At 37.4% G+C, this 27,274-nt stretch overlaps 1 protein-coding gene across 1 annotated transcript; it reads left to right on the top strand.

The window, feature by feature from the left end:
- The first annotated feature begins 45 nt into the window (after positions 1-45).
- Positions 46-26,820, top strand: CUL4B (cullin 4B). The gene is made up of 21 exons (XM_063347377.1): positions 46-172; positions 982-1,497; positions 4,241-4,356; positions 9,132-9,235; positions 10,266-10,335; positions 10,820-10,893; positions 11,925-12,087; positions 12,188-12,277; positions 12,563-12,645; positions 13,775-13,842; positions 15,003-15,121; positions 15,919-16,111; positions 17,230-17,334; positions 17,633-17,743; positions 18,482-18,567; positions 19,381-19,488; positions 19,748-19,861; positions 20,841-20,946; positions 21,021-21,193; positions 21,722-21,874; positions 23,087-26,820. The coding sequence occupies exons 1-21, from the start codon at positions 160-162 to the stop codon at positions 23,180-23,182; spliced, it is 2,661 nt and encodes an 886-aa protein (XP_063203447.1). The 5' UTR covers positions 46-159; the 3' UTR covers positions 23,183-26,820.
- The last annotated feature ends 454 nt before the right edge of the window (positions 26,821-27,274 follow it).

Below are 27,274 nucleotides of genomic sequence, written 5' to 3'. Positions count from 1 at the left end.
CACGCCCCCTGGTGGGCGGGGCTTGTCCCTCATCGCGCCCCGCCCCTCCGCGCTCCCCGCCACGCGGAGGGCGGCGGCCACGCCCCCTCCCCGCACGACGCGCCCTGCGCCGGCGCGCGAGGGGGTAAGGAGCGCTCCCGTTAGCAGCGGCCGGCCAGCATGATCACTTCCGGTAGGTCAGAGGGCGGCGGAAAGGAGCGGGGGGCGCCGGCGGCAGCGGGGCCGCCGGGCCGGAGGTGGGGCCCGGCCGCCTCTCCGGGCCGTCCGGCCGCGCTTCCGGGCGGCCGCGCCCCAGCATGCACGGCGACCGGATGTGCCGCCATCTTTAGGCTCCCTCTCTGCTGTGTATTGACAATAACAAGCCCCGGGCCGGGCCGTCCCCCCTCGGGAACCGCGAGCGGGAGGCAGAGAGGGGGGAGGCGGGAGCCCGAGGAGAGCGGGCCGCGGGGGGAGAGCGGGCCGGGCGGCGGCGAGGGAGCGGGAAGCGTGTGGGGCGAGGGGCTGGAGCCGAGGCGTGAGGGAGCCGCGCTCAGCCCTGCCCGCTGCTGCTCGGCGGAGACGAGGCGGCCGGAGCAGAAGGGGAGCGGAAAGAAAAGCCGGGGCAGCAGGCAGCCGCGGTGAAGTACTGGTGTTGGAGAGAAGAATTGAAAGAAGCTAGTTGGGTGTCGAGAGGCAGGACTGGAGACGCGCCGCTGAGAAAGGAGTAAAAGCAGGAAAGCAGAGACGAACTACGCGAAGAAACAAAGTAATAAAGGAAAGGGGAAGATACGAGATAAAGTGATTCCTCCGAGAAAGAAGAAAGCGAAGGAGAGGGGATACGGAAGGACTCCACTGATGAGAGAGAGGAGTTGAAAGACATCCCCCCCTCCCCCCCGAGAGACACCAAACAGACAGACTCTCAAACTCTCTCTCTCTCTGTCACACCACAAGGATTTGATGCCCCTCAGCCTGTTCACTTCTGTGTGTTCATGTTTCCCACAGGTTTCTCTTCCCCCAACCCCCCAGCTGCAGCCCAGGAGGTCAGACCTGCCACTGATGGTAATACCAGCAGCAGCTCCTCCTGCAAGAAGAGAAAATTAAATAACAGCAGCAACAGCAATTCTGAAAGAGAAGAATTTGATTCCATTTCTTCCTGCGCCTCTTCTCCTTCCAAAAACACCTCATCATCTTCCTCCATCATCAGCACCTCCTCGTGTTCCTCCTCAGGGGTTGCCTCCTCTAACCATCACCTCCAGAAGAAGCTGCGCTTTGAGGACTCCGTGGATTTTATTGGACTAGATGTAAAGATGGCTGAAGAGTCTTCTTCCTCCTCTTCTCCTGCTGCCTCTTCTCAACAGCAGCACCAACAACAGCTTAAAAATAAAAGCCTTTTAATTTCATCAGTGGCTGTGGGGCACCATGCAAATGGCCTGACCAAAGCTGCCTCCTCTACTGTTTCCAGTTTCGCCAACAGTAAACCTGGCTCTGCTAAGAAATTAGTGATCAAGAACTTTAAAGGTAACAGGCCATAATTTGTCATAACCTATGGGGAGCTGACGCTCAACTTTATGTTTTCTTTTCAATGTGAAAACCAGTTGGCTTTCAAATAGCTGCAAGTTTTACAGGAAACGCTTTTCTGTGGTGAATGTTTCAATACTTATGTAAAGGGGGAATAATGTTTTATGATGCATACTTGCCCAGTCATGTACACATCCTGAGCTACACTTTGCTGCTTGGGATTATTTTTCAGACTGCTTTCACTCTGTCTGTTGAGAAGGCCATAACTTGTATGTTAGATGAAAGCTTTTATTACATAAGTGTGTAAATCACCTTTCTTCAAACTTTTAACATTTGATATCTCTTTTCTAGTAATCCTGGTTCAGGATTGTTAGTTGTTAGTATGTATTTTAGCCCAGTTTATGATAAGTCTTTTCATGAAACGAATTTTTTTTTAAAGTGGGCCTGAATCTGTATGTCTTACCTCTATCCGTGTTGTCTGTTTATAGGTTAATCTGCCTGTGCTTAGTTTTAAATGTTGAAACTAAGGTGATTATCAGGCTATTATGGCGGATTTCCTTTCTGGTTTCCCCACTTGCCTTTAATGTAGGTAGTTCAGATTTTTGCTGAGTGTTTTCCGTGCAATATCCTTGCTGTAATATTTATTGTTTAACTCTTTAATGTCTTTTCTCTGTCTTAATATACTCTCACTTTACAAGCTTACATATTTTATAAATTCTCTCAAAAGATGTGTTTGAGATTCTTGAATATTGTTACTAGAGATAAACTGTAGCAGAGAAATGAAACTTTTCTGCTGGGATGCTGCTTCATTTTCTAGTAAACAAAAATACAAATAGGTGTAGGTAGAAAGCTTAGCTAAAATTCTGTCTCTTTTTTTCCCTTATAAAGATGGGGAAATCCTGGGGTTTTCTTACTTCCTGCCTCTTGCTATCTTCTAAAATAGTCTGATAGCTTGCTTTCTTGGGTTGTTTTTATTTTTCCGCCATGTGTTTGGGGGTGGGGGGTAAAAGATATTACTGACATTAAAATTAATTTGTAAATACACAATTGATACAAACATTCTGTAGAGATATCACAGAAGGTAAGGTTTAGGATTATCTTTGCCACTCTAATGTTTTACAGCAATTCATGATCACAGTGCAACTTTTTGCTTTAAGGTCCTCCTAATTCTCAAAAATGTTCTTCACCCATCACGTCGTCATCATTTAATTTCACTGATTATTTTAAAATTTACACTTGTGATGCATGACAGTGAGGAATAAATGCCACTCTTCAGTTGCCTGTACACCGTTATCTTTAAGGGAAGTCAACTTTTCATGTTTAAAATATTTGTTAAATGTCATGGATTGCATGGTGCTGTGATCATCATTGCTTATGAATTGGTATTTGAATCACTTGCCTAAAAAGGATGTCTCAAGAATCTGCCAGCTTTGCTTTTTATTTGCTTTCAGATGCTAAACTGAGTAATAATCTTAAATTTATTGTATTTATTTTAGTGTGATAGCAGTAACATCCTTTACAACTTAAATAACTTTCTAAAATCCAGAATCTTGATATTTACTGCTGAGTTGCATACTCATTAGTTGCTACTGAAAATAGGCAAGTCTTACTTGTAGTTAGTTGTCTCTTTAGATTCGTATACCGCTGATGTTGGGATATTGTCAATATTGTAGGAAAATGCTTAGGAGGACCGAAAAAAAAATAATCATTTCTCTCTGCTATTTCTAGAGAAACCATAAAGCTTTATAATTTCTTTTTCACCTTTGGTATGTAAAAGTTGGTTTTAATAACATATAAACTCTGGGCCAGTTTCACCTGTTGGTGGCATGGATGTGCATGTGACTTCCTCCCTAAACATTTTCCTCTTTCCTTCTCCATTCGGGAATGTGCTTATTAGAACAAAAATGGTTATTTTAGCTAGTTATGATAACACACAGAATTTTAAAATGGTCCTGTTGCTCTGAGGATGTGACTTGGGGAATCTCTCTTAGCCTGTTGTAAATGCTTTAGTCTTGTTGAAGATGCTGCATAGCAGGGGCATCTCTAGAAAAGAGGCTGAAAAAATAGTGGAAAGGGTCAAATCTGCAAAGCTTGAGCTATTTGAACATTAAAAGAGGGCTTAACTCTAACAAATATCGACTGGCCACACCCAAGAGAGACGTAAATGGATTACTTCAAAATAGGAAGGTCTTCCTTGCGACCATAAAGCCTGTATTATAATTACAGTATTTCCATGCATGTTTCTTGAGGGTTTCTTTCCAACTGTTAATGCAGAGTAGGATTAATGAGCAATAAATTAAAAAAATAAGCTATATACAACTCTGCATCTTTTAATCCATCACTTCTGGCTTTTATGTTCACTTTCTTTTAGCTGTGCTGTCCTGGTAATGAAAAAGAGTGTAATGAAGATGTAGATTGTTCTTGCTGGTTTTTAGCCCTTTATCCCATCTTGAGCTGCTCAGACAGTATTGTGATTTTTATAAATCACACATACTGTTTGGGCTACAGATGCTGTGATATGTATGTGAAGAGCAATGCTGAATTCTTACAATGCATTACTATTTCAAATGTAAATAAGATACTGCTTTTACACTAATGCTTTCTTTTTGTGTAAGTATAAATTAAAATCTAGACCATCAGCCTATACCTCTTTCTTCTCAAAGCTACAGTTTTCATTTCTGTAAAAGGTAAAATGTTCTACTTTTTCTAAATGCTTTCTCAAACTATATAATTTCTTTTAAAGATAAGCCCAAATTGCCTGAAAACTACACAGATGAAACCTGGCAAAAACTGAAAGAAGCTGTAGAAGCTATCCAGAACAGTACTTCAATTAAGTACAATTTAGAGGAGCTCTATCAGGTAAGTGCTTCAAGTAAAAGCGCTGGGGTGGGGGTTTTGTTTTGTTGTTGTGTTTCTTTTGCTTAAAACACTTTTGATACAGTGGTAAGAATATGACATTATGCTTGATAGCTGCTTTTGTCATTGAAAAACTTCATCAAATAGTTTCTCAAATTTTAAAATCATCAGTAAAAATTTCACAGGTGTTAATATTGAACTCGGAAATTTTTTACTTGCCACTACATAATCTAAGGTATGGTTTCCCTTGCAACAGTTGACAAGAATTAAATAAGGCAAGGAACTGTATTCCCTTTACTGTTTTGGGGTTTATGGTGTGTAGCTGCTATGGGAGAAATGTGAAATCCTAAAACGTTGTTTTTTAGGTAAGAAAAAGATGATTTATGTTAAAATATAATCCTTGTTCCGAAGGCAGTATCTGTTCATGATTGGGGATCACAAATCATTTAAAACCTGAAAATTTTTGTTTGACTTCTTGAAAGTAAATAGAATGCTATTTTTCTTCATGAATTGTATTATTTTGGGTTGATTGTAGTTTTTTATCATTCATCATTCTGTCTATTCTAACAACTGAGAATCATAATTTATTCCCAGCAACAGCTCTGATTGTTTTACCTTAAATGTTTTAGGAAGTGATCAGACTTGAACCGCATTTCCTAACTTTTTTTTTTATAAGCTCCACTTCTGCTTTTTCAGATGAATGTGTTAGAGAGACTTCTCCCCTTCCTCACCTTTTCCCTACTAACTTCGTGGTACTTGCGGTTTTAGTGGCCTAGCAACAGTACTGCTTTAGCTAGGTATTAAGAAGCACTTATACTTCTTACTCTGCTTTTAAAGCCTTTACTACCTGGTTAGTTGTTTGATTCATTCCTCTGTGTCTATATAGCCTTCTCTCCACCTGTTTTTAGTGTCTCTTCTTCCCCTGCCCTCCCCTTTTCAATAAAAGTTGCATTTGGGTATGACTGATTTCTGTGAAAAGCTGAGGAGAAAAATCCTGTTTGCAGAAGGTTTGGGGGCAGATTTAGGGAAGGATAAATTGCCATTCCTCATGGAACCAAGAACCTCACGGGCCAAGTTCCTCAGTTCAGCGCATTTTTAAGCTCATTATAATCTTTTATAAGGTTCAGTTTATCTAAAAGCAGCTTTTTTAACACTTCGTCAAGATAATGTATTGTTAAAGTAACAACAGTTATGTTACTTTTGCAAAACTTGGTGAAACTAATAGCAAATTACAATCCACTGTATTGGCTGGTATTGTAAACTACTGACCCTAGACTGAACAACAGAGCAAATAACTGTTAATTAAATATTTGAAGGATATCCAAAATTGTTTTAAAATAGAAAATTCCATTGAAAGCCTTGCTTCTCCTTCACAGTTATCACTTAAATTTCTGCTCATTTTTACCACAGGCTTAATTTAATGTTGCTTGTGCTCAAAAAAAAAATAACACTTTCTTCTTTTAAATCTCAGTTTTAACATTGTAATAACTTTTCAATGAAATGGAGTGCAATCAAGTATGAAAATTTTCTTATAAATCTAGAAAGAAACTTATTTATTTAAAAATAGTCATAAGAATCACTAGTGTTTTTTAAATGCTAACTAAACTAATGTAATTTCTGAACAGCTGCTTGGTAAATGGATCTGATGCCAAATATGCCTTGGCAGACACCATTATCCAAGCACAGAGGGGAATTGCAAAAGAGTCTGCAAAAGTTCTGCTGCAGACCTCATAATAAGACACTTCTTTTCTTTAATGGAGTTAAACTTACTGAGTTTGGTTTAACTTTTGTCTGTGTTGGAAAATCCCACTGAGCAAACATTTTGAGGCTTTATTTCCGTGTGGGACACTAGCGTTGTACTTTGTTCCTCCCAGCAAGAGAAATTATATACATCTTTGAGTAGCTGGAGTGCTACAGAACTGAAAGCTTCTTTATTAGAATAATTTTCTTTAGATTAGTAGCAGAAAATAGAGCTCTAGATCTTTGGTACCAGATCCCTAGTTATTTTTTTTTTTAATCAATCACAGAGTTAAGTTTGTCCGGAAAGTTCTGATTTTTCTCTCATCAGAGCTGTGTTTAGTTCTTTTTCCTACTTTTCCCCAGCGCACAAACCCAGGTGTGGATGCTGCAAGTTAAACAAACAAACAAAAAAACCCACCAGAATATATGTTACACAAAGAAAATATGATGCTTTGCCTTCGGATGTTCTGACCATCTTCAGGGCACAGATTCCCTGATGAAAAAGCTTTATTCCACTAATTCAGAAGAAGATAACTGTGAACTACAGCCCCTAAAGTTGTTGAGGAATATTTGATACTTTACAATTATTTTTGTGTAACACCAGTAGTTAAATTTACAAAGCATAACATTGCAGTAGTGGTGCTATGCTCCACAGAGCAAATCCTAGTAAAAGGTTTTGTGTTGCGTGCTTAGAAGGTTTAATATCTTAAAAAAAGAAAAAAAAAAGCCAATTGAGCAGAATTCACAAATCAAAATTAAAACATTTCTATGGATGTTATCAATGAAGATGTAGAAGTTTTGCACTTGATGTTCAAACATTCAGTGCTAGCAGACGTGTTTAACATCTTGGAATTTCTGATTCACAAATACAAAAGCACAGCTTTATATGAACACTACATAAAAGTAAATGTGTATTAATATATATTTACTTATTTCCCTAAGAGTTGATGGTATGCATGTGTCCATCTGCAGTGCAGAGGCTAATTCTCTTGAGGATTTGGTGTAGCATGGTTAAATAGTACTTGTTTTGGTAGACAGCTGTTACAAAACTGTTGGTACAGCAAAATGGCCACTGATGTCCTCTGCTGCTAGGTAGAAGCAAGACTAACTCTGGTTATGCAGGTGACTAGCAAGTTCTATCTAAAACATTCACCTTCCCAGCTCTCAGTTGTCTTCTCCAAAGTAAGCAGGAGGAAAGAAGAAACCTATTTGTTGTGCTTGCTGAAGGTCTGATCAGGCTCTTCGAGCTTAGTGTTTTCCATCTCCTTTTTCTTCTGAAATCAGTGTCACAGTTATTTCCTGTTTTGCTGCTGTTTCATTTAGAGCCTGATCATTTAGAGCCTGACCCTGATACAAGAGCAGAGTAAAGTTGAGCAGTGTCCATAACCTGCTCTGAACAGTGAAGTGTAGAATATGTTTTCCCATCACAACATTGTATTTTTTGGGGGTTTCTTAAGTGTTAAGGCTGAGAGTTGAATTTGTTACTATTTTCAAGTATGAAGGTATGTACACTTCAGTGATAATTCTGGCTTTCCTAATACGCATCGTTCAGACCTGTTTTAGTCTTAATGGGCATGCTTACTCTCTTGCTATACCTGTTTGTTCCTGACAGTAAGCTTATGCAGGTTTGGTTTTGGGGGTGTTTTGTTGTTGTTGTGTGGAGTGGTTTTGTTGTGGGGTTTTGGTTTTTGTGGTGGCTTTGGTTTGGGTTTCTTTTTTGGGTTTTTCTTGGTTTGTTTTTTTGGTGGTTTTTTTTATAACTCCTCTATGTCCTAGAGCCAGTATTAGTAGTGCACTTGCTCTAGAGAGTTGTTTACTGTTGATACTGAGAATGATTACTGTTAATATCCTTGGGTAAACTGAGGAGCTCCTTGTTTAGCTATTACGATTGTTGCTGTGCTTTTAGTGGTGGCTGCTTACTGTTTGCTGGTGGCTTCTAGTGGGACTCTTGGGAAATATTCTGGGGGTCTTCAGTGTAATGGAGTAGATCTACTCTGTATATTTCTGAACTAGACTGTCCACGCATGGTTGCCTGCGGTTGCTGGGGAACAAACTTGATCTTCCAGTCCTTTTTTTCCTATGAGTTGGTTGTACTGTCAACTGAAGTATTTTCAGTTTAATAAATAAATAAATAAAATCAGGAGTCATTAAATATCATATATACTTCTCCTATCTAGCTTCTACAGATGTTTTACAGAATAATCACATATTGTGTCTTTCACCAATACACAGAGAGTTAAAGTTGCTTAGTTGCTTTCCAAATCTGGGCAATTGGTATAAATTTTGGAAAAGTCCTGAGTTATGATTATGAACTTAAGCTTGTTTGCTTGATCAGTTTCCAGGACGTGTTCCCATTAAACTTACTTTCGCTTCTCAATGTGAAGCACAGTGACAATTCTTCTAATACATGATTATGATCTAGAAATCTGAGATTTGACACTGTAAACATCTGGAATGCTACTAAAAATTGTTCAGGATTATAACTAAACTTATTCAGGCAAGGGGCTGATGGATGGAGATATATCTATATAGATATACATATGTATATGCATGTACTTTTGTGAATGAGAGAAGCTTAATCAAGGAAAGGACTGCAAAGGGAAATAAGGCTATTGGTGCCTTTCTGCTATGATTAGTGTGAGTTGCAGATCACAGCAGTTAATAAAATTAAGACCTTAAGTGTCTGCTCTGATGTATGAAACCCAGCAAGCTGCTGGAACGTATTAAACTAACATCGTTGTTCTTAGAGATGCAAGTCCTGCAGTTCCCTATGACATACCAGTGTTCCAGCTGAAATTAATAAACTGTAAACTGTTCAGGGCCTGGCCTTCCTTTGTCTCTGATTACCATTATAGTGCCATGTCTCTCTGGTGTTTTGCATGCAGCTGTTAACTATGTTACAACTAAAAGCTGGTAGATAAGAGTGAGAAGCAGAAGAATTCCCTCATTGGTTTTGGGTTTTTTTTCCCTTCTTTCCTTGTAAAACTACATATAAGAATATAAACAATTTTCTTAATATCCGTTTCTCTTTACTTCAGGCTGTTGAAAATCTCTGCTCCTACAAGATTTCTGCAAATTTGTACAAACAATTGAGACAGATCTGTGAAGACCACATTAAAGCACAAATTCACCAATTCAGAGAATATCCTTTTTTTAGCTGTTGACAAGCCAAAATGCTGTTACCTGCCGGTGTGTGGTGACAGATTTCATTGACTAGTTCATGACAGTAGGCTGTGGTAATCTGAATTCCTTGGTTTTGCATAATTGGGTCTGTTTTCATTTTTTTGTGGGACCTCAAGGAAAAATATTAGTTCCTTTATGTCTGTAAGCATTTGAAAAGTTTGTGAGAAAGTTTCATTGGTATTTATGAAACACTTTGACTTCTTGCAAAAGCTTTTATTAGACTTAACAGCAAGGCTTAAAAAGGCTGTGTTGGCTATAACACTTCAGGCTTTTTTATATGTTGAACTTGCCATGCTCAGGTGAACAGCCAAGTATTCCAACAAGTAGTTCATGTTTTCTTTTTGAAAAGTGCTAGTGGTCTGGCAGCATTCAGTATCTGTGGTTCTGAGGATCTAAATGGCTTATTTTCAAAAGTTTTTTGAGATGAATCGCAGAATCAGAGAATGGTAGGGTTGGAAGGGACCTCTAGAGATCATCTAGTCCAACCCCCCTACCAGAGCAGGGTCAAATTGAGATTTGAATCAGATTGAGATCCTGTTAAGTGGATATTAATTAGTACCAGAACTATGCAGTGAACTGATTAAACGTTAAATTTCAAGGACAAAATTTATCTCTTGAGGTTATCTCTTAGCATGAGCTGAAATGATAGTACCTGCGTAGTGGTGGGCTTCTACATATATTGTGGACTTTTGGTTTTTGAGGTGTGGGGATGTGTATGTTTGTTCTACTCCTCAGGGATGGGGGATGAGACAAAACATTGAAAAGTATTTAGATCTGTTTTTTTAAAATTGTTCAAATCATTTTGATTTCTCATATTAACACAAGGACCTTCATTAAAAATAGACATGTTGCCACAAGTTAAGTGGTTCTTTTTGGGAGTAGGTGAGTCTGTTGTGCTCTCTGTTAAATGTCTTTAAAAAATAATAATGTTGGTTCATTTCATTGCTAACACTGCCTATTAATCATACTTTTCTTAATGATTTCTTTATGGATTCATTGGATAGTGTCCTTTTTCTAAAGAAAATAGACAAATGTTGGCAAGACCACTGCAGACAAATGGTAAGGGTTTTTATCTTTTTAAAGAAAACCAGTTGCCAAGTCAGCTTATCTTTTTCCTAATTTTCTTCCTTTACAAACATACTGTGATTCTGAAACATTGTCTTAAATTCATATGCTTCTCTGTGAAATACACTATATCTAGTTTGTTAGAAATTGAGCCTTGAAAATACTTCTGTAGTGTGTTTCTTCACATATTGGTCTGATCTTGGACACGGACACACACTCAATTCCCAGCTTGTTTCTATGCAAACCTTTCTTCTTTTATACCTATTAAAAAGGAGTTATTCTTTTATACAGAAAGATGCTAAATGTCACATTGATCATCTTGCTGATATTGGCAGAATATTTTAAACGAATCAACGCTGTCTAAGAAAGCACTGCCTGAAACCAGTCAGTGGGATTATTTTTTGTTGTTGTTGAGCATAATTTGTGTTGCTCTTCAAGAGTAAAATGATTGTGGCTTTTTTATTCCTTCTCATAACAGATTATGATTAGAAGTATCTTTTTGTTCTTGGATCGAACTTACGTACTTCAGAATTCAATGCTGCCATCTATTTGGTAAGGGCACAAAGAATACAATTAATGGGGGTGTATTTAAATTATCGCATATATCTTGCTGATTTTCAGATTTTATTTTTTTTTAGCATAAATTTTATAATGACCTGTAAATTAGATGGTGAATGCATACATGCTTGTTGCAAAGGGAGATTTTACTTTTAATAAATTTGCCATGAATTACAACATTCTTCTAGAATAGCTGTGATAGCAAATTTCAGCTAAGTAGATATCAATGTCCATTTTGCGCAGTTAAAAGAAAGGGCCTGTTCAACAACTGAAGTGTGAGGGTTTGGGTTGACCTGTTACTGGCTTTAATGTGCATACTATTCAAAGTTCTGTGAGTATTTTTAAAGGAAAAAAAAACTTACCTAAAATAAAAGCAAGTTACTCTCTTTTAGACTTCAACCTGTGTTTTAATAATTAGCAAATACCGTACAGTGCCTTTGGCACTACCTTAATTACTTTGCCAGAGATTGAAGGAGTGGTGGGTAGAGAGCCTGCATTTTCCTAAAGATGTCCAGACCCAGCTTCAAGTTCATGGAGGGTTTTAACTGGGATGCCCAAAGCAGAGATGCTTGTCTTTCACATCACTGAGTTTAAAGCTCTGCCTAAGAACTGGAGATTATAAAGTGATGGACATAAAAGACTATTGTCCAACAGCATAACCATGGAATCGAGACCCAGGATGACATTATCCTTTTCTCATGAAGGCTGCTGTTCATTCAGTTTCCATCATCCTGCCAACCAAGTGAAAAATAAAGATGCTGCAAAAGTTAGGTCGTTATTTAGGAAAAAATATATGCTTTAGTCTTTAAAATCTGTAGCTTACTGTTGATGTTTTGTCGTGGTTTATTTTAGTGTTTATGTGTTCATTTATCTTGAGTGATTTGGGGGCAGAGGAATGAAGAATTTGAAGAATGCTATTGTTTATTGGTTTTTCTTATTTGATCTAGATCAAATTTTATTAATAGAGAATAATTGGGGTTGATTCTTATGCAATTTATTGAACAGCCTTTATTTTCTTTTTATAGGGATATGGGGCTAGAATTGTTCAGAACTCATATAATCAGTGATCAGAAGGTTCAGAACAAAACTATTGATGGCATTCTTCTGCTGATTGAGAGGGAAAGAAATGGTGAGGCTATTGATAGGAGTTTACTGCGAAGCCTTCTAAGCATGCTTTCTGACTTGCAGGTGAGTAAAATTATTTCACCTTTAAACAACTAAGCAGCTCAGATTTTTATTTAGTGCTCTGTAAGCTTTACCCTGGAATGCTACCTTGTTCTTTCCCTAGATTTATCAAGACTCTTTCGAACATAGATTCTTGGAAGAGACTAACCGCCTGTATGCAGCAGAGGGACAGAGACTTATGCAGGAACGAGAGGTATTTTGAATGTTTAACAATATTTGTTATGCCTAATGACGAAGCATTTGTCAGGGAGAGGAACTATTCTGCTGCCTTAGCCAGCGTGCAGGGCATTAATGTGACCTTTATGCCTTATACTGTGAAAAAGCAAATTCACATTTCATTGCCTTCAGTCACAGTGCTAATGATTCCTGCTTAAAACTGGAGCTGCTGCTGCTGTCAGATCAGTATTGTATATTTTTTCCCCCCCTGCTTGGTTGTTTGGGTTTTTTTAAATATACAAAACTACTCTGGCATTTTCAGGTTCCAGAATATCTTCATCATGTCAACAAGCGCTTGGAAGAAGAAGCAGACAGGATAATCACTTATTTAGATCAGAGCACACAGTAAGTGCAACGTTTCTTTGCTTGGTGTTGTTAGCTGTTTGTCTCCTCTTCTGTTGAGGACCATCTAATAGCTACAGTTTATTTCAGTTATTGACTGACCATCAAGTGCTTCTCACTTCCCATAATTTGTTGTTTACAATGAAGCACTGTCTTGGCTCACACAGCTAACATCCTTTTCTTCTAAGCCACTAGTTATTTTGATACAAACATTGTTGGGCATTTGGCTGGAGGAGAATAGGCTGCCACCTCCAGTCCAAAAGTCACTTTCTTGCCGAAATGCAATTAATCAGCTGTTGTATTACCTGAAAAAGATAGGACCTGGAACAGAGAATTCTCAAGCTAAAGGCTCTGAATATTTACATTAAAATATTTGCATATTCTTTATGGAGTGTGGGAAATTATTGCATAATGTCACTCTTCAATCTTTTCTACTTAGAGGCAGGATTTCCTCAAACATGATCAAGTGGAGGTCATGACTGGTAGGACAGGAGAAATGTTCTCCTAACATAAAGCCACAGCTCTCATGTCTGAGAGAAAATGTAGGTCACTAATGTAACAAAACTCGCTGAGCAAGTGGTAGCAACTTCTTAAAGAGCAGGTACAGAGGATCTCTCTGAAAGGAAGGTGTTTTATTGCTACCATAATACATTTGTATTTCCTTCCTACTTCAGCTGTTAAAAAGATTTACCTTGTTTAGTGGCTTCCTTCTTCCACACTAGTATTAGTGGCCAACTCCCTGTTTTAATTTAATACCTCTTGACTCATGAGGTGTATTTTTTCTTCTCCTTGGTTTGTCTCCCAAGACACGAATCTCCTCCCACAAAGCAGGAGAAAGTGTATTCTTTGAGAAGCTTTTACCCAATTTCTTCACTGATGGAATCATTGTCCAGCTGCCTAGAGGTCACGTACAACAGGCTTGTTGTGTGAATTCAATCCTCGGTCAGCAAACAGAAAAAAAGATTACTTAGTGGGGAGGAAAAAGAATAAATTAAAGTGTATAATGATGTTAGGTCCTTGGCCACAGATAATTAGAGTACTCCCAATAATAAGTGTAGTTAACAATCTCAAAAGAATTTAAAACTGTCAATAATGGAAAAAGGAAAAGTAATTCTAAACATTTTTTCTATAGGAAGCCACTAATTGCTACTGTAGAAAAGCAACTTCTAGGTGAACATTTAACAGCCATCCTTCAGAAAGGTAATCTTTCTTCTTTATAGAAATGTTTCTAATTACTGCTTTGGGGCTTTCAGTTCCTGTGCGGAAAAAGAAAGTGACAGATTCACGTGCTGGGGGAGGACACAAGCTATGTCATTTTCTAACACGCTTTGCTTCTCAGTGTATGAAATAGCACAGACCGTTTTGAAAGAGGGCAAGTACCGTTCTCCTTGTCAAAGTTAAGGAGATGCAATGCTGGCTGCAGATATGCAGCAAAGCAAAAGGAAAACTAGAATAGGGGACTCTTGAGTTCAGTGTGGTTTTAGTATTTTGAAGACTTCAGATAAAGGAGTAGCCTTCGAATTATGGCTGTACCAGAAAGGGGAAACGTTGATTGCTTGCTGCTCGCAAAAAGCAGCTTGTTTTAAAAATGTAGTACAATTTGAGCAATGAAGTACATTCACTCACTTCTGCAGTAGTCCCTGTGGAGTCAAGTGACCCTCACTTGCTCTGAGGGGTAGTCTGGAAATAGATACGGGTGCTGCCGGAGTTCAATAACTAAAGAAAATCATCAAGTCATTACTAGCCAGATTCTGGAAGAAACAGGTATGTGAGCATTTTCCTGCACGTCTGTAACAGACTCTTTATTGAGAAGGATATCAAGTTTGCGATATTTACCCATCTACTTTCGTAGAACCTTGCTGTGGAGCATCAGGCCTTCTCTGACAAAAAGTTAAAAAGTGAAGGGTGAAGATATTTCTTGGCGCTGCTTGCTTTCAAACATCTTTAAAATTCATTTTACAGCTGGAATTGAGACTCGGAGCTCTGTCTTGCCAAGGAACCTTTCCTACAGATCAGTAGAGCACGAATATTTCAAATCTTTAGGGCATAGTAAAGCAGAAGTAAGCAAGGGTTTACGTGTATATATGTACTTTACATGTGAAGTACATATAGCCTAAGATATCCAGTGCAATAACCAGGGTTTTAAGGTTTGAGACAATTCAGGTAGCCGTTCTGTGTTTCACTGTGAAATTAGCTGGCTTAAAAAAACCAAAACCCCAAACCAAACAAAAAACCCAAACCACCACTAATTGCTTGATTAAAAAATGCTAGCTTTGAAGAGGTCTCTTACTGTAATAATATGCAGCGCTTCCTTTGGATTACTCTGGTTTTAATTTCTACTGAAATTCTCTCATTTGCAGGTTTAAACCACCTTCTTGATGAAAACCGAATTCAAGACCTGTCTCTTCTATATCAGTTGTTCAGTCGTGTGAGAGGCGGAGTACAGGTTCTCTTGCAACACTGGATTGAGTACATAAAGGTACTGTTTCTAGAAGTCTGGTACAGATACCACTATAGTATTGATGGGGTTTATACACAGATATTTGAGTCATCTCTATAAACTGTTGCATTTTTCTAAGAATTAAAGACTACTTGCTTATAAACATATTTAATGGACGGCTTTTGAAACTGCACTAGGAAAAGTACAGTAACTGTTCTAGCCCTACTGAAGAAAATATTGAACATTCAGTTGAGTTATTGAACTCCAAATAAATTTGGAGTTTTTATCTTGCTTATAGTTAGTTGTGGGGGACAACTATATTTCTCCAATAGACGTTTTGGTAATGGCAGAACATTTCTATCTTCTTCCTGGTAAAATTTCATGTCAGAATGAGTGGTAGCTTAAGTTACCAACCAACTGAAGTTCACAAAGCACTCGAATATCACTTAAGATGTTCCTTCTTATTACTCAGTGAACATGTTACAAGAAGTATGGTTGTTGTGTAGGAGGGCTTTGTAATGTCATAGGAGTACTGTTAAATAACATTGAGTTTAGTGGCAGCTTCTCCTGTGTAAAACCTGAGGATACAGCTGTTTAAAAAGAGTGTGTTAATTTTGTCATGCTTAAGTTTATTTCTTCCGACAAAAGTTCTGAATCTGTTCGCTTATTCATAGGTTGGTTTTTGAATCAAAATACTTCATAATGCTATTACTTCCGTTGTGTTAATGGAACTAAATACCAAAAACAAGACATTACAAAGATAACTTAGGCTTTTACAAGTCTTGTCATTTAAATTCATTATTCAGGCTAATTGGAAAATGTGTTTTATTTTGCAGGCATTTGGTAGCACTATAGTAATTAATCCAGAAAAAGACAAAACCATGGTCCAAGAACTACTTGATTTTAAAGACAAAGTTGACCATATTATTGATGTTTGCTTTCTCAAGAATGAGAAGTTTGTAAATGCCATGAAAGAAGCCTTTGAAACATTCATTAACAAAAGACCAAATAAGCCAGCTGAACTCATAGGTATTTTTCTTCAGTTTCTTCCCGTGTGAGAATTTGGGTGGGGGACAAGAGGGAGTTGCTGATGCAGCTTACGGATGGGATATGATAGAATCGTGTGTTTAAAAGATGTTATGCACAATGCATTGTCAAACTGGGGATCTACTGTGCCTTATGCAAGTGAATTATTTGATAGGATATTATTAAACATTAAGAACAAGCTCTATTCACCAGTTCACTGGCTAAGCTTTAGGAAAGTGAAGAACATGATAACTTAAGGCATTCCAGCAATTGACTGGTGTTCAGATGTGAGAATACCGCTAATAATTCTGCTTTTTCAGAAGCTTACATAACTGTGCCACCAACACATGCGCACAATAGCTCTACGTAGGGGCTCTACATAGATACCTATGTTTTAAAGTATCAAAGTGAAGAGAGATGAGGATGCACTGTACCCTCTCAGATTATAGGGAGAGAGAGCCTCTGTAGTTTTCAAAGAATGATATTTACGAATTTTTGCATTACAGGCCCGGCTCTCTGCACTTTTGAATACCTTAATTGTTTCTCCACACAGTGAATAATACCTGCTTTGCAATCTGTTGTGCTTGTGGAGTAATGCTTTCTGCCCTCCTTTTTTTTTTTTTTTAAATTAATTCACTAATTGTAACGTGCTTACCAAACCATTTGAAATTAAAGCAAACAGTAATCTGCTAGAGAAATTCAGCAGTATAGTCAATAGTCAACACAGTTAAAAAACAGGCTTACGTGTTTTTCTTCTGATCTTTTCACTTCTATTATAGCTATGTCAATCTATGGCAATAGTGATCATAATATGGACCACGATTTTTTACATACACAAATATCTCTTTTAACACTATGTATGCTGATGAAGTTAAGATGCTTATCTGAAAAAAGAGATTAGGCTATAAGGCTTTTATAACTTTATATCCTCTATGAAAATATATCAAGCTAGCTGTGGTGAAACTGATTTGAAGGTAATTTCAGCATCTCTTACGTTTCGAGAAGATTTCACAATATTAGAATTCTTTTAAAGTTAAAAAATATATATATTGTTTCATTGTGATACTAAGCACATGCTAAACTTTTTATTCTAAACTTTTTATTCCTCAACACTCTTTTAGCTAAATATGTAGATTCAAAGCTTCGTGCAGGCAACAAAGAAGCTACTGATGAAGAACTTGAAAAAATGCTGGATAAAATTATGATCATATTTAGATTCATATATGGTAAGTATGGCTTTTTTTGTGGGGGTATAGCTGTTTAATCAGTAACATAAAGGTACTTTTGCAATCTGTTTGCGCTTTCAAGTGTTCGTTCTCTGTAGATGCAGTTTGCTGCTGTAGTGCTGTTTAACTAGTTTGCGTGTTAAAATGCTGATAACAAGACCTGACTCAAAAATCTGTGGAAATCTTAATGTGAAGGCCCTTGTTAGTTTTACTGAGCTTTGAATTGGGCCTCTTGTAGGTAATGTTTGTTTAAAAGAAACAATGATTTGTGATCCCTCTCGAATATCATCTCTTACAGGAAAAGATGTCTTTGAGGCCTTTTATAAAAAAGATCTAGCAAAGAGACTATTAGTTGGGAAGAGTGCATCAGTAGATGCTGAAAAATCTATGCTTTCCAAACTCAAACATGGTAAATAAATATCTTATCTATCTACCTGCTTACTTTCTTTTCAAAATGGTTGTTTTAACAGGCCTCCCCAGAAGTGCTTTGTGTTTCCCCTTTACATGAGGGCAAAAACCTGGTGTGCAGGTCTTGAATGACTGGTGGATTTTGAGGAGACTCATTTGCTTTTAGTTTTGTAATTACAGCAGCAATAGCCAAAAAACAGGAGCTTAAAGTCCATGGTGTATCTTAGCCTGTGGGGTAGATTCCCTGCTGTGATGTGATGTGTTCCCAATCAGTGATGTGCTCAGAGCGTGAGGATGGCTTCTGTTTGTTATTCACTCTGTATAAAGTCTGAAACATGACACTGCCAGCTAGTAGTCTTCTAGTCTGGTCTTCATTGTTTCACAGGATGGAGTCTTGGAGTGGTAAAAGTAAGATTTTTAGAACTTGATCTTGTTCCACCATCAAGAGACAGTTTGGCAGGCAGCTGATAGGGATTAGAATTGTCATCTGAGTGACAGGTTGGAGTCATGTCCTAAGATGAACGGTCATGTCCACATGCAAAATAGCTGCCACACTAGAAATTTTCCCCCTTCTTGTTTATAATCTTATTCTATATCTTAATTAGAATCCAGGTCTTTATGTAAGAACATATGCTGAATTAGGTCGTCTTGCTTCAAAGTACATTCTCATATTTAGTATGACTACTCTATGGTGTTGAAAATAAAGATTAATTTTTAAGACTTAAATTTTCTCTTTTAGAATGTGGAGCTGCTTTCACCAGCAAACTTGAAGGAATGTTTAAAGATATGGAGCTTTCAAAAGACATAATGATACAATTTAAACAGGTACTGCGGGAAGGCCTGCCATGGCTCATTCACTTACTTGCTTTTTGAATGAGTTACACTCAGAAAGCCTATCGAGAGGCTGCAGGATGTCTTCACTTGTGAAAATTTCTATTTAATTGAGTTAAACTCCTTTTGAGTTATTCCAGTTGTCTATAATTTTCTTTCACTGCAAAGAAGAGGACTTTGTTAGGTGATTACTTCCAAAAGGAGTGAACAAAAGCCCAACTGGGAAAACAGTCTCTACTGAAAATCAGATGGAATCCATTTCTTAATTCTGTGCTTTTCAAAATTGTAGTGAACTTATTATTGGTTTTCCTGAACAACAAAGCAAAAAACCTGAAACAAGAAGCTGCTTAAAAAAAAACAAACAAAAAAACAACACAGTAATAAAAGAAGAATCGTAAACTTATAAAAATGTTTTAACACCAGTTATAAAGCATTTTTAACACCACTATGTTCTGATGGACTGGCTTGTAAGTTTTTGCCCCTTAGTCCTGGTGCTTCTGTAATGTTTTGATTAAAAGCATATTTTAACATTCTTTCTTCCATTCACACATAGTTAGGTACACACCTTCACGCCAACCTGCTAAAACACTCTGCTGTTTTCTTCCTTCATGGAAGTGCCTTTAGAGCTTCGGAAAAGTGCTTTTTCTTACCCTAATTTTCTTGTATGTAACTTGCAGTTTATACAGCAGAGACATCATGAGGTAACTTGTCTTCTGTGCTCTCGTAATGCCTGTTATAACTAACTTTACAGTTCTACCTGAAATGTGTTTAATAAACGTTGCTTTATTACTTTGTTTCTTTGTGCAGTATATGCAAAATCAGAATGTACCTGGCAACATTGAACTAACAGTGAATATTCTGACTATGGGTTATTGGCCAACCTACGTGCCTATGGAGGTCCATTTACCCCCAGAGGTAATGAATATAGATGTAATAATCCAAGTATCAGCCTATCAGTAGTGTATCTTGATATCAACTGCAACTTGGTTTTAAATATGCATATAAGCTCTAGAGAGAAATGCAGAGGTGTCTTTTAGATAAAGTTTGTTTTCTTTTCTTGCAATGCCCTTCATCTTTCTAAACCTTTGTTTAAGGCTTATTTGGTTTTGGCGGATGGAAGGATGCTTTTAAAGTAGAAATTTGTTTTAGTGTTTTGGGTTGTTTCTTTTTTTAGATGGTAAAACTGCAGGAGATTTTCAAGACCTTTTATTTAGGAAAACACAGTGGTAGGAAACTTCAGTGGCAGTCAACACTAGGACACTGTGTACTAAAAGCAGAATTTAAAGAGGTGAGTGTATTGTTTCTCTTATTCCTCTTGCTTTGCCAATTCCAAGTCTCAGTTGTGCTTTAGGGATATATTGGGAAGGTTTTTTTGTGCTATGATGGAAAACTTATCTCTGATTTTGCAATTACTTTTTAACTTTTGACCTCTTGCTATCATTTCTGTCGTTGATCGCTTCTGAAATAGATGTAGTAAGGTCTAAGAAGATGTGTCCAACTTCTGTATCGGTGGCGGGGGGGAAAAGTTCTTGGTTACTACTTGGGGAAAATATCCAGTGAGTTTAGTTCCACATCAAAAATGGCACTAATTTTTATACTATGGAGGGAAAAAAAAAAAGAGGCCATGTTCCATAGATGACCTTACTTCAGCTGACAGCATTAAGCTTCTTTACAGTAAGTTTCTCACTACTGAAATAAAGAAGAGGTTTGGATTGTACAAGAACACAACTGTTTTTAAGGGGCTTCCAGTTATTCCCCTTCAGCATTTTCTTTCATGGGCACAAATATATTTCAAGAAAATTCCTCTTGGAATAGGAATGCTTTTACCAGTTCTATTTTTCAGAAAAATGTTAATGGTAAAACAAGTATTATCAAACTTGGTTATTTCAAAGATCCTATGGTCCCTAATACTGTGTTTCTTAAACTAGTGTTTGTGTTGCACTTTCACTTAAGGGTCTTTCAAATTGTAATTTTAAGCACTCAGTGCTTTGAGATTTGTTTGAGTAAATTGATACATATCTTGTCTCTTTTTTGTCACTGGATATAATAGTCTAACCTTCCGACCTCTAGTTTAATCTGCATTCCATAGTAAACACAAGGTGACCAGTTACTTTTGTTATTCTATTCATTTGGGAATATGAAAGAATAATTGCATCCTCTAAGTGGAATAATTGACATAAGAGTGACTTGTTCCTCTCCCCTGCCTAAAAAAAAAAAAAAAAAGGAAAAACCAGCCTAGTGATGTTTGTTAATTTCCTTTGTGACAGGGCAAAAAAGAACTTCAGGTCTCCTTGTTCCAGACTCTGGTGCTGCTCATGTTTAATGAAGGAGAGGAGTTCAGTTTAGAGGAGATAAAGCAAGCCACTGGGATAGGTTGGTATTGAAAACAGCTGACTATTTCCAAGTGTGTTTACTAAAAAAGCCTAAACAATTTGTTTCTGCTTTAGAGGATGGAGAGCTGAGAAGGACCCTTCAGTCTCTGGCTTGTGGTAAAGCCAGAGTACTGACTAAAAGTCCCAAAGGCAAAGATGTGGAAGATGGTGATAAATTCACATGTAATGATGATTTCAGACATAAGCTCTTCAGGATAAAGATCAACCAAATTCAGATGAAAGAAACGGTATATTCTTTTTAATCCTCTGGGGTTTAGATCCTTGGGTTAAGTATCTTGTTGCCTGCCCATTTACAAGCTTTTTCCCTCTCAGTTATAATGTACATACTCATATCTCTGTAAAAGTTATGCGTATAATGTGGATTATAGCACATACCTAACAATAGCAAGACTTAAATAGTAACTTAGACATCAGTGATGCTAGATGTCTCTAAATAAGGTTGTTAAGATAACTTTCAATTAGTGAGTGTCTTTTCACCCTTGATCATTCCGTGGAGCTTTACTGAGTGATTTGTGAATGTAGAAACAAGTTCACAGTGAATGCTCCCTGACAGCCAACCAATGTAAAGTCTGTGCAAAGATTTTAATTCCTTGTACAAGTGTTTTTTTAATAATCAGTCTCTATATTTGTAAAGGATTTATGTCAAATATTTGACAACAGACATTTTACTGTCTTACACTAAAAATTGTCTTAGAGATACAAAGCAGAGTTGTTTTGACAGTTCTCTTTAAAACTTTTCTAAATGGATCCCTCAGGTAGAGGAACAGGCAAGCACTACAGAGAGAGTATTCCAGGACCGGCAATACCAGATTGACGCTGCAATTGTACGAATCATGAAGATGCGCAAGACACTGAGTCATAACCTGCTTGTGTCAGAGGTCTACAACCAGCTTAAATTCCCAGTAAAGGTGTAGTACTGGTTTTTCTTCTTCTAAAACTTTATTACTACTTTTTATATTCCCTGGCCTGTCCTCAGTTAAACAGTCCTTCTGTCTAAAACATGCACCTCTCTACTATTGGGAAGGACAAATACTCACTTTCAGAAATTTTTGAAGTGACAATTGCATTCATTTATCTGAATATTACCTCAGGCTTTTAATAAGTTGTTAAAACCTATTACCAAGGGCTTTCAGAACCAGTCTATTAGCAGTAACTGTGAAGGTAGCTCTCCTTGTACAGTGTTCTTGCATTTAAGTGTTCTGGCAATGCATTCTTGGGGACAAGGAGAAAAATCATTCAGATATGTAATGCAGAATTGGGTTTGATTCTTAATTTAGTTGATACTTTTTAATAAATTAGTAACCAATAAACATAGAGTGGTTTTTCCAGACAGATTATATTGGTTAATATATATATACACACATATATATGGAATTAAAATTAGGTATTGGTACATGTCTCAAAGCTAAAGCCCACAGTTGCAATATAAAACGAATAGCTTACTTATTGTGTACAAATGGAAATGGATTTTCAAATAGACAGTGATGCATGGGTTTGAGTTCAAACATACAGTGCTTTCTATCTTTGGAAATGTAAAATAAAAGGTACTGCTATGTCATTCTGTTTTGTTACCACGTTAAGTTCCTGCAGGCCTGTAAGTATTGCATAAACTGCAGTTGGGCTCTGCAGGGTTACAACATAATTTAAATGCTTTTCATCACTCTATCATGAGGCATTTTTATAGAGTCCTTCACCCAACAAAATCATAAGGCACCCAAACTGTTGCAGAACTCACTCGCCTCAAGATAAAATGAAACTTGTACCATTTTTTGCCAGACAAAAGTCAGAAATAGAAACACTTTGGTACATAATGCATGAATTGCAGTTCTTTAAAATTGCAGTTCTTTAAAGGAGAGTTCAGTTTAAACAGCAGCAAATATCTTTCTCTGCTGTAGAAGTCTATGCTTAGCTGCAGGTGACAATTTTGTAACTTTCTCTTCAGACAATTATATGTTGCAGACTTGACAAGTTTTGATGCTCTAAGGAATTATTTTTTCTAAATTGTGATTTCTGTTTCCTCATACATCTTAAACAGCATGGATATTTGCCTTAAGTAGAAAGAAAGAACCAAGAAACTTTGACTGCAAAGTAATAATGCTGACATCCGCTTTATTTTACAGCCAGCTGACCTTAAGAAGAGAATAGAATCGTTAATTGACAGGGACTACATGGAAAGAGATAAAGAAAACCCGAATCAGTACAACTATATTGCATAAACATATGTTGGCCTTTGTTTTACTGCACACTTGGTGTCATACACAGTTGCCAGTGGATAAACTAGCCTGTTGATCCCGTTAATTGACTTTTTATACTACCGATGATTGAATGAAAGCAGTGTAATGGAAAAGTATAGTAGAGTGGACTTCTTTCAGTGGTTAACATGCCCATTTAAAGAGTACTATTTACATTTTAAGAAGAATGCTGTTGAACTCTTTGCATGTTATTTAGTAAGATGTGCAGACAGCTGAAAGAAAGTACCTGGTCTCTGTGATTCCATTTGTCTCTGGGTCTGAAGAGGAGTCCCTTGATATATGACAGATGTCTTTCACACCTTTAAATGGAAACAGAAGGTTAATTAATATAAGAAAATAGCCTTTAAATGCTTAAACTGCATGCAAACTTTTAATTTACTGTACAGAATGCATTTCAGTTAGTAACATACCATTGGTTTGGTTGATTGCCCACACTTGGATTTTTCCCTTGAGGGAGGGAAAATGGGGAATAAGCCAAGCTATGCTTATTGCTGATCTAATGGAAAATATTGTTGGTCTCAATTAAGACAAAATGGTACCGATATAAAACAATGTATAAAGTTTGCAGTGTGGGCATATATACTGTATATACAAACACTGTTCTTAACTGCTACAACAAAACAAGTTCAGATCAGATTTATATGGCTTGCCTATAAGACTTAGTGTTCACCTTTGGGAATTTTAAGCATAAAACAGCCATAATGGAAAAAGTGACAGTTTTTACTAGTCATGGGTAGGAGGCCTTCACCTCTTGGCAGCAATACTCTAGAAAAGAGAATCTATTTGCAGGTATATATGAAAAGCCACACTATTCTTGTGGTAAAGCTGTAAGAACAAAAATTACAAATGGATTTTAATACTTGTTTTGCTTTGCAACATTCTAAACTTGAACTAACCTCAAGGTTTAGACAGGGCAGCTCTTCTAAGACTGCCCTGCTTTGGATTGCTTTAACTTAAAGCTTTAAGAACTCAGCCCTAGATGTGGCAGGCCTCCTAGAACCCAGAAGCCTACCTCTCATATAGAAAGTTAAATATTGCTACAAGGCATCTAAAATATATTTTCTTAGATGACCAGAGAGCATTCTTTGCATCTTTATAAGACGTGGGAGAATAAGTCACTTGAATGTAGAGCTTTGTTTCAACAAAATGCTTTTTTTTTTTTTTATTGCTATAGCAGCATGTGCCAGGAACATATGGGGGGGGAAAAAAAGTGTCAGCAGAAAAGGTAACTCCTCCACATAACAGTTCTTCCTTACCCAGACAGGCTTTAGACCTACGATCAGCTGTGTTGCAGAGCATAATGAGAAACCTCATCCTCTTTCAGGCACTGATAGTCCTGGGGAATACCAGATACTTCTTGAAAGCAAGATGTTACTTTTATTTAATGGCAGTGTAACTTAGCTCTCTACGATCTATAACTTTTATCACTGTGATGCCACATTCAGGGGTGTGCATGTGTGAGAGAGGGAGAGTGTGTGTATGTGTGTATATTTTCTATCTGACACATCCCATCCTTGTTGCTTTTTTGATCTACTGTTTAATTCCATATTTTCTCCAGCTGTGTTTTCTCTCAAGCTCTTTTATATGCAGTCCTCAGCTGACAGAGGAAGCAGATGTCTTTTTTCTCCTACTAAATTATTTGCTGTCACCCTCTACTGTTGTACAGCTCTTTGTGATCTGCAGAAAATCTACCTTATCGTTTGACACTATTGCAGCATAACCACTGGTAAACATCCAGGACCACCCTTGCCTCTGTAAGAAAAATACTAACAGTAGAGTTATCTGTTAAGAAACTTGAAGACTGCTCCTGCAAATCAAGTATTAGTTCAAACAGAGATCCACTGGGGAGGAAAGAACGCCCCCCCCAGAAAAAACCTTCTGTATTTTGCATTCAATGTTCCTTTTTCTTGTATGTGTTTTGTATCTTTAGCCAATAAAAGATTCCTTTTAAAAAGGTGTTTTGCAGAAGGAGCATAAAACTTAACTCTTTGGGAGACAGAAGGTGATGAATATCAATATTGAACTGGTTTCATACAGTCTGTTGTAGCATATAAATCTAACACCACTAGATGTTTAAAATACCTGTTCTGGTAAAATCCTCCCTCATCAGACAAGTGTGTTGCATTCAGTCAAACTAACCAGAAAGGTCTGAAAGTTTATTTGATTTTTATCACATCCATTTCAGTAACTTAAATGCAGGAAATTATTATCTAGAAAATGTCCTCAAATATCATCAGACTTCCACGATCTGAGGCAGACCCTAAGCGGCAATCTAGTTAAAGCAACCCAAAGAATGGACTTTGAGAACTCTGGCAGGGCCGAGAGAGGGGGTGAGAGAGGGGAGGGGAGAAGGCTTCTCCTTCTTGCATCTTCATGGGGTTTTCCCAAGAACTTGTTCATCTCTTCTGCTAAGGTCTTGCTCATTCCTGGTTAATGACAAAGCTGCAGCCAAGATTTATCGTACAACTCTGCAACTTCTTGCTGGGATCATGTGCCTGCCTATTGAGCCATATATATCTCTATAAGAAAAAAAAAAAAATTAAAGTGGGCTTGGACCACAACTCATCTGGCTATAACACAGCTTGTCTGTGGCCACACATTTTTAATCTTGACTCTTGCATGCAGTTTATAGCACCTTGTTCATAAGAAATTGCAGTTTATTCTTAGAAATATATATTTTAGGTTTTTTAATCTTTATACCCATAAATGGACTATTTTTTTGTCTTGGCTGGTTTAAAAAGTGACCATTTTGTTTAAATGCTGTAATTGCAAATGTGTTGTAAACCTTGTTTTGTTCTATAGTTTACACAAAGGTGCCAAAGTAAATAGTTAATAAAACAAACAAACAAACCCTAGCAAATTGTTAAGTTGCTTTAGCTGATTTTCATATTTTGGTCTTTGCTTTTTTTTTGGTCAGTCTTTCATTTTTTCCTAGACATATCATTTGCCCTAATGCTTTCTTTAAAAAAACAAAAGTGCATCTAAAGAAATGTTCAAATACCACTTTTTTTAGTGATTTCATATAGTAGGAAGAATATTTTCTTTGAAACGTTACACTAAAATTGTAAGAGTACAGCAGCATTCAAAAATGTAATATACTTTTTGTATAACAGTTCTTCAGAGTATGTCTGGAGTGCGGGGGGAGGGGGAAACTAACCCTGTTACTTTTCAGAAGCCTCTTCACTCGGCTACCAGAATATAAAATTGTGCTTTTTCACTGCATCAAAAGTTATAGTTTATGCAGACTTGCAAACAGGGCATGTGTCACCGTTGCATCCTTCGATGCAAAAAGCAGCAAAACCTTTTTTATGTTTCATAAGTCTGATATGGGTACAGAGAGTCTTTCTTAAGTTGGTAAATAATGTAAATACATGTCCTTTCAGAGAGTGAGTCTGTTATCTAGGTATTTTGTGTCATTTAATAAATATTAAACAGTTTTGTGTTGATAAAATCTTGTGTGTAAAATGCCTTCTTACTCAAAGTTCTGTATGTTGGGCTTACTAATGTGGCTTCTTTAAATTCTTTGGCTTGTGCTTTGATAGCAAAAATACCTGTTTGCTACTTAAATATAATAAGTAGTTCCTTCTTCATTCAGTCATTAAAATCCCTTGAGTTTTCTAAGTGGCTTCCATTCCTGAATTATTATTTTGGTTTTTTTTATGAAGTCTTCTACAAGGTTATTGGAGGGGAAGGAAATAAGCATTCTCACAAACTCTGAATTGGGATTAGAATGTGTAGGAGTGCCAGAAGTGGTACAAAAATACCAAAGGTTGTGGCTTGTTGCTAGCAGAGGAGGCTGCTCTCCTGCTGTATGATTATTCCTTGTCTCCCAGTACAGTTAGTAATTTTTTTTTTTTAATGGCTCTGGTACAATTATTAAAGTACAAAGGACAGGGCTGGACAGAGAACTTGCTTCTGTTACTGACGGTGGTCAAGTGGGACATTTCTTAATTTTTCTTCAGCCGTTTGGAACCGATGGACTAAATCTGAGCAGAATTTGTCAGGAATATCTTCAACCCGGCTTTTCCCAGTGCAGGTGCTCTGAGGAGTTGGTGG

This window comes from Chroicocephalus ridibundus, chromosome 9 (assembly GCF_963924245.1).
Source record: "Chroicocephalus ridibundus chromosome 9, bChrRid1.1, whole genome shotgun sequence".
NCBI classification, from domain to species: domain Eukaryota; kingdom Metazoa; phylum Chordata; class Aves; order Charadriiformes; family Laridae; genus Chroicocephalus; species Chroicocephalus ridibundus.
Note: the sequence above shows the minus strand (reverse complement) of the source record. Positions and strands in the feature narration are given on the sequence as shown.

Excerpts from the sequence above, each read along its gene's own strand:
- CUL4B (XM_063347377.1), top strand. Across the intron at positions 10,336-10,819 it reads AAGACCACTGCAGACAAATG|ATTATGATTAGAAGTATCTT; the intron begins GTAAGGGTTTTT and ends TTCTCATAACAG. Across the intron at positions 17,335-17,632 it reads CATATTTAGATTCATATATG|GAAAAGATGTCTTTGAGGCC; the intron begins GTAAGTATGGCT and ends CATCTCTTACAG.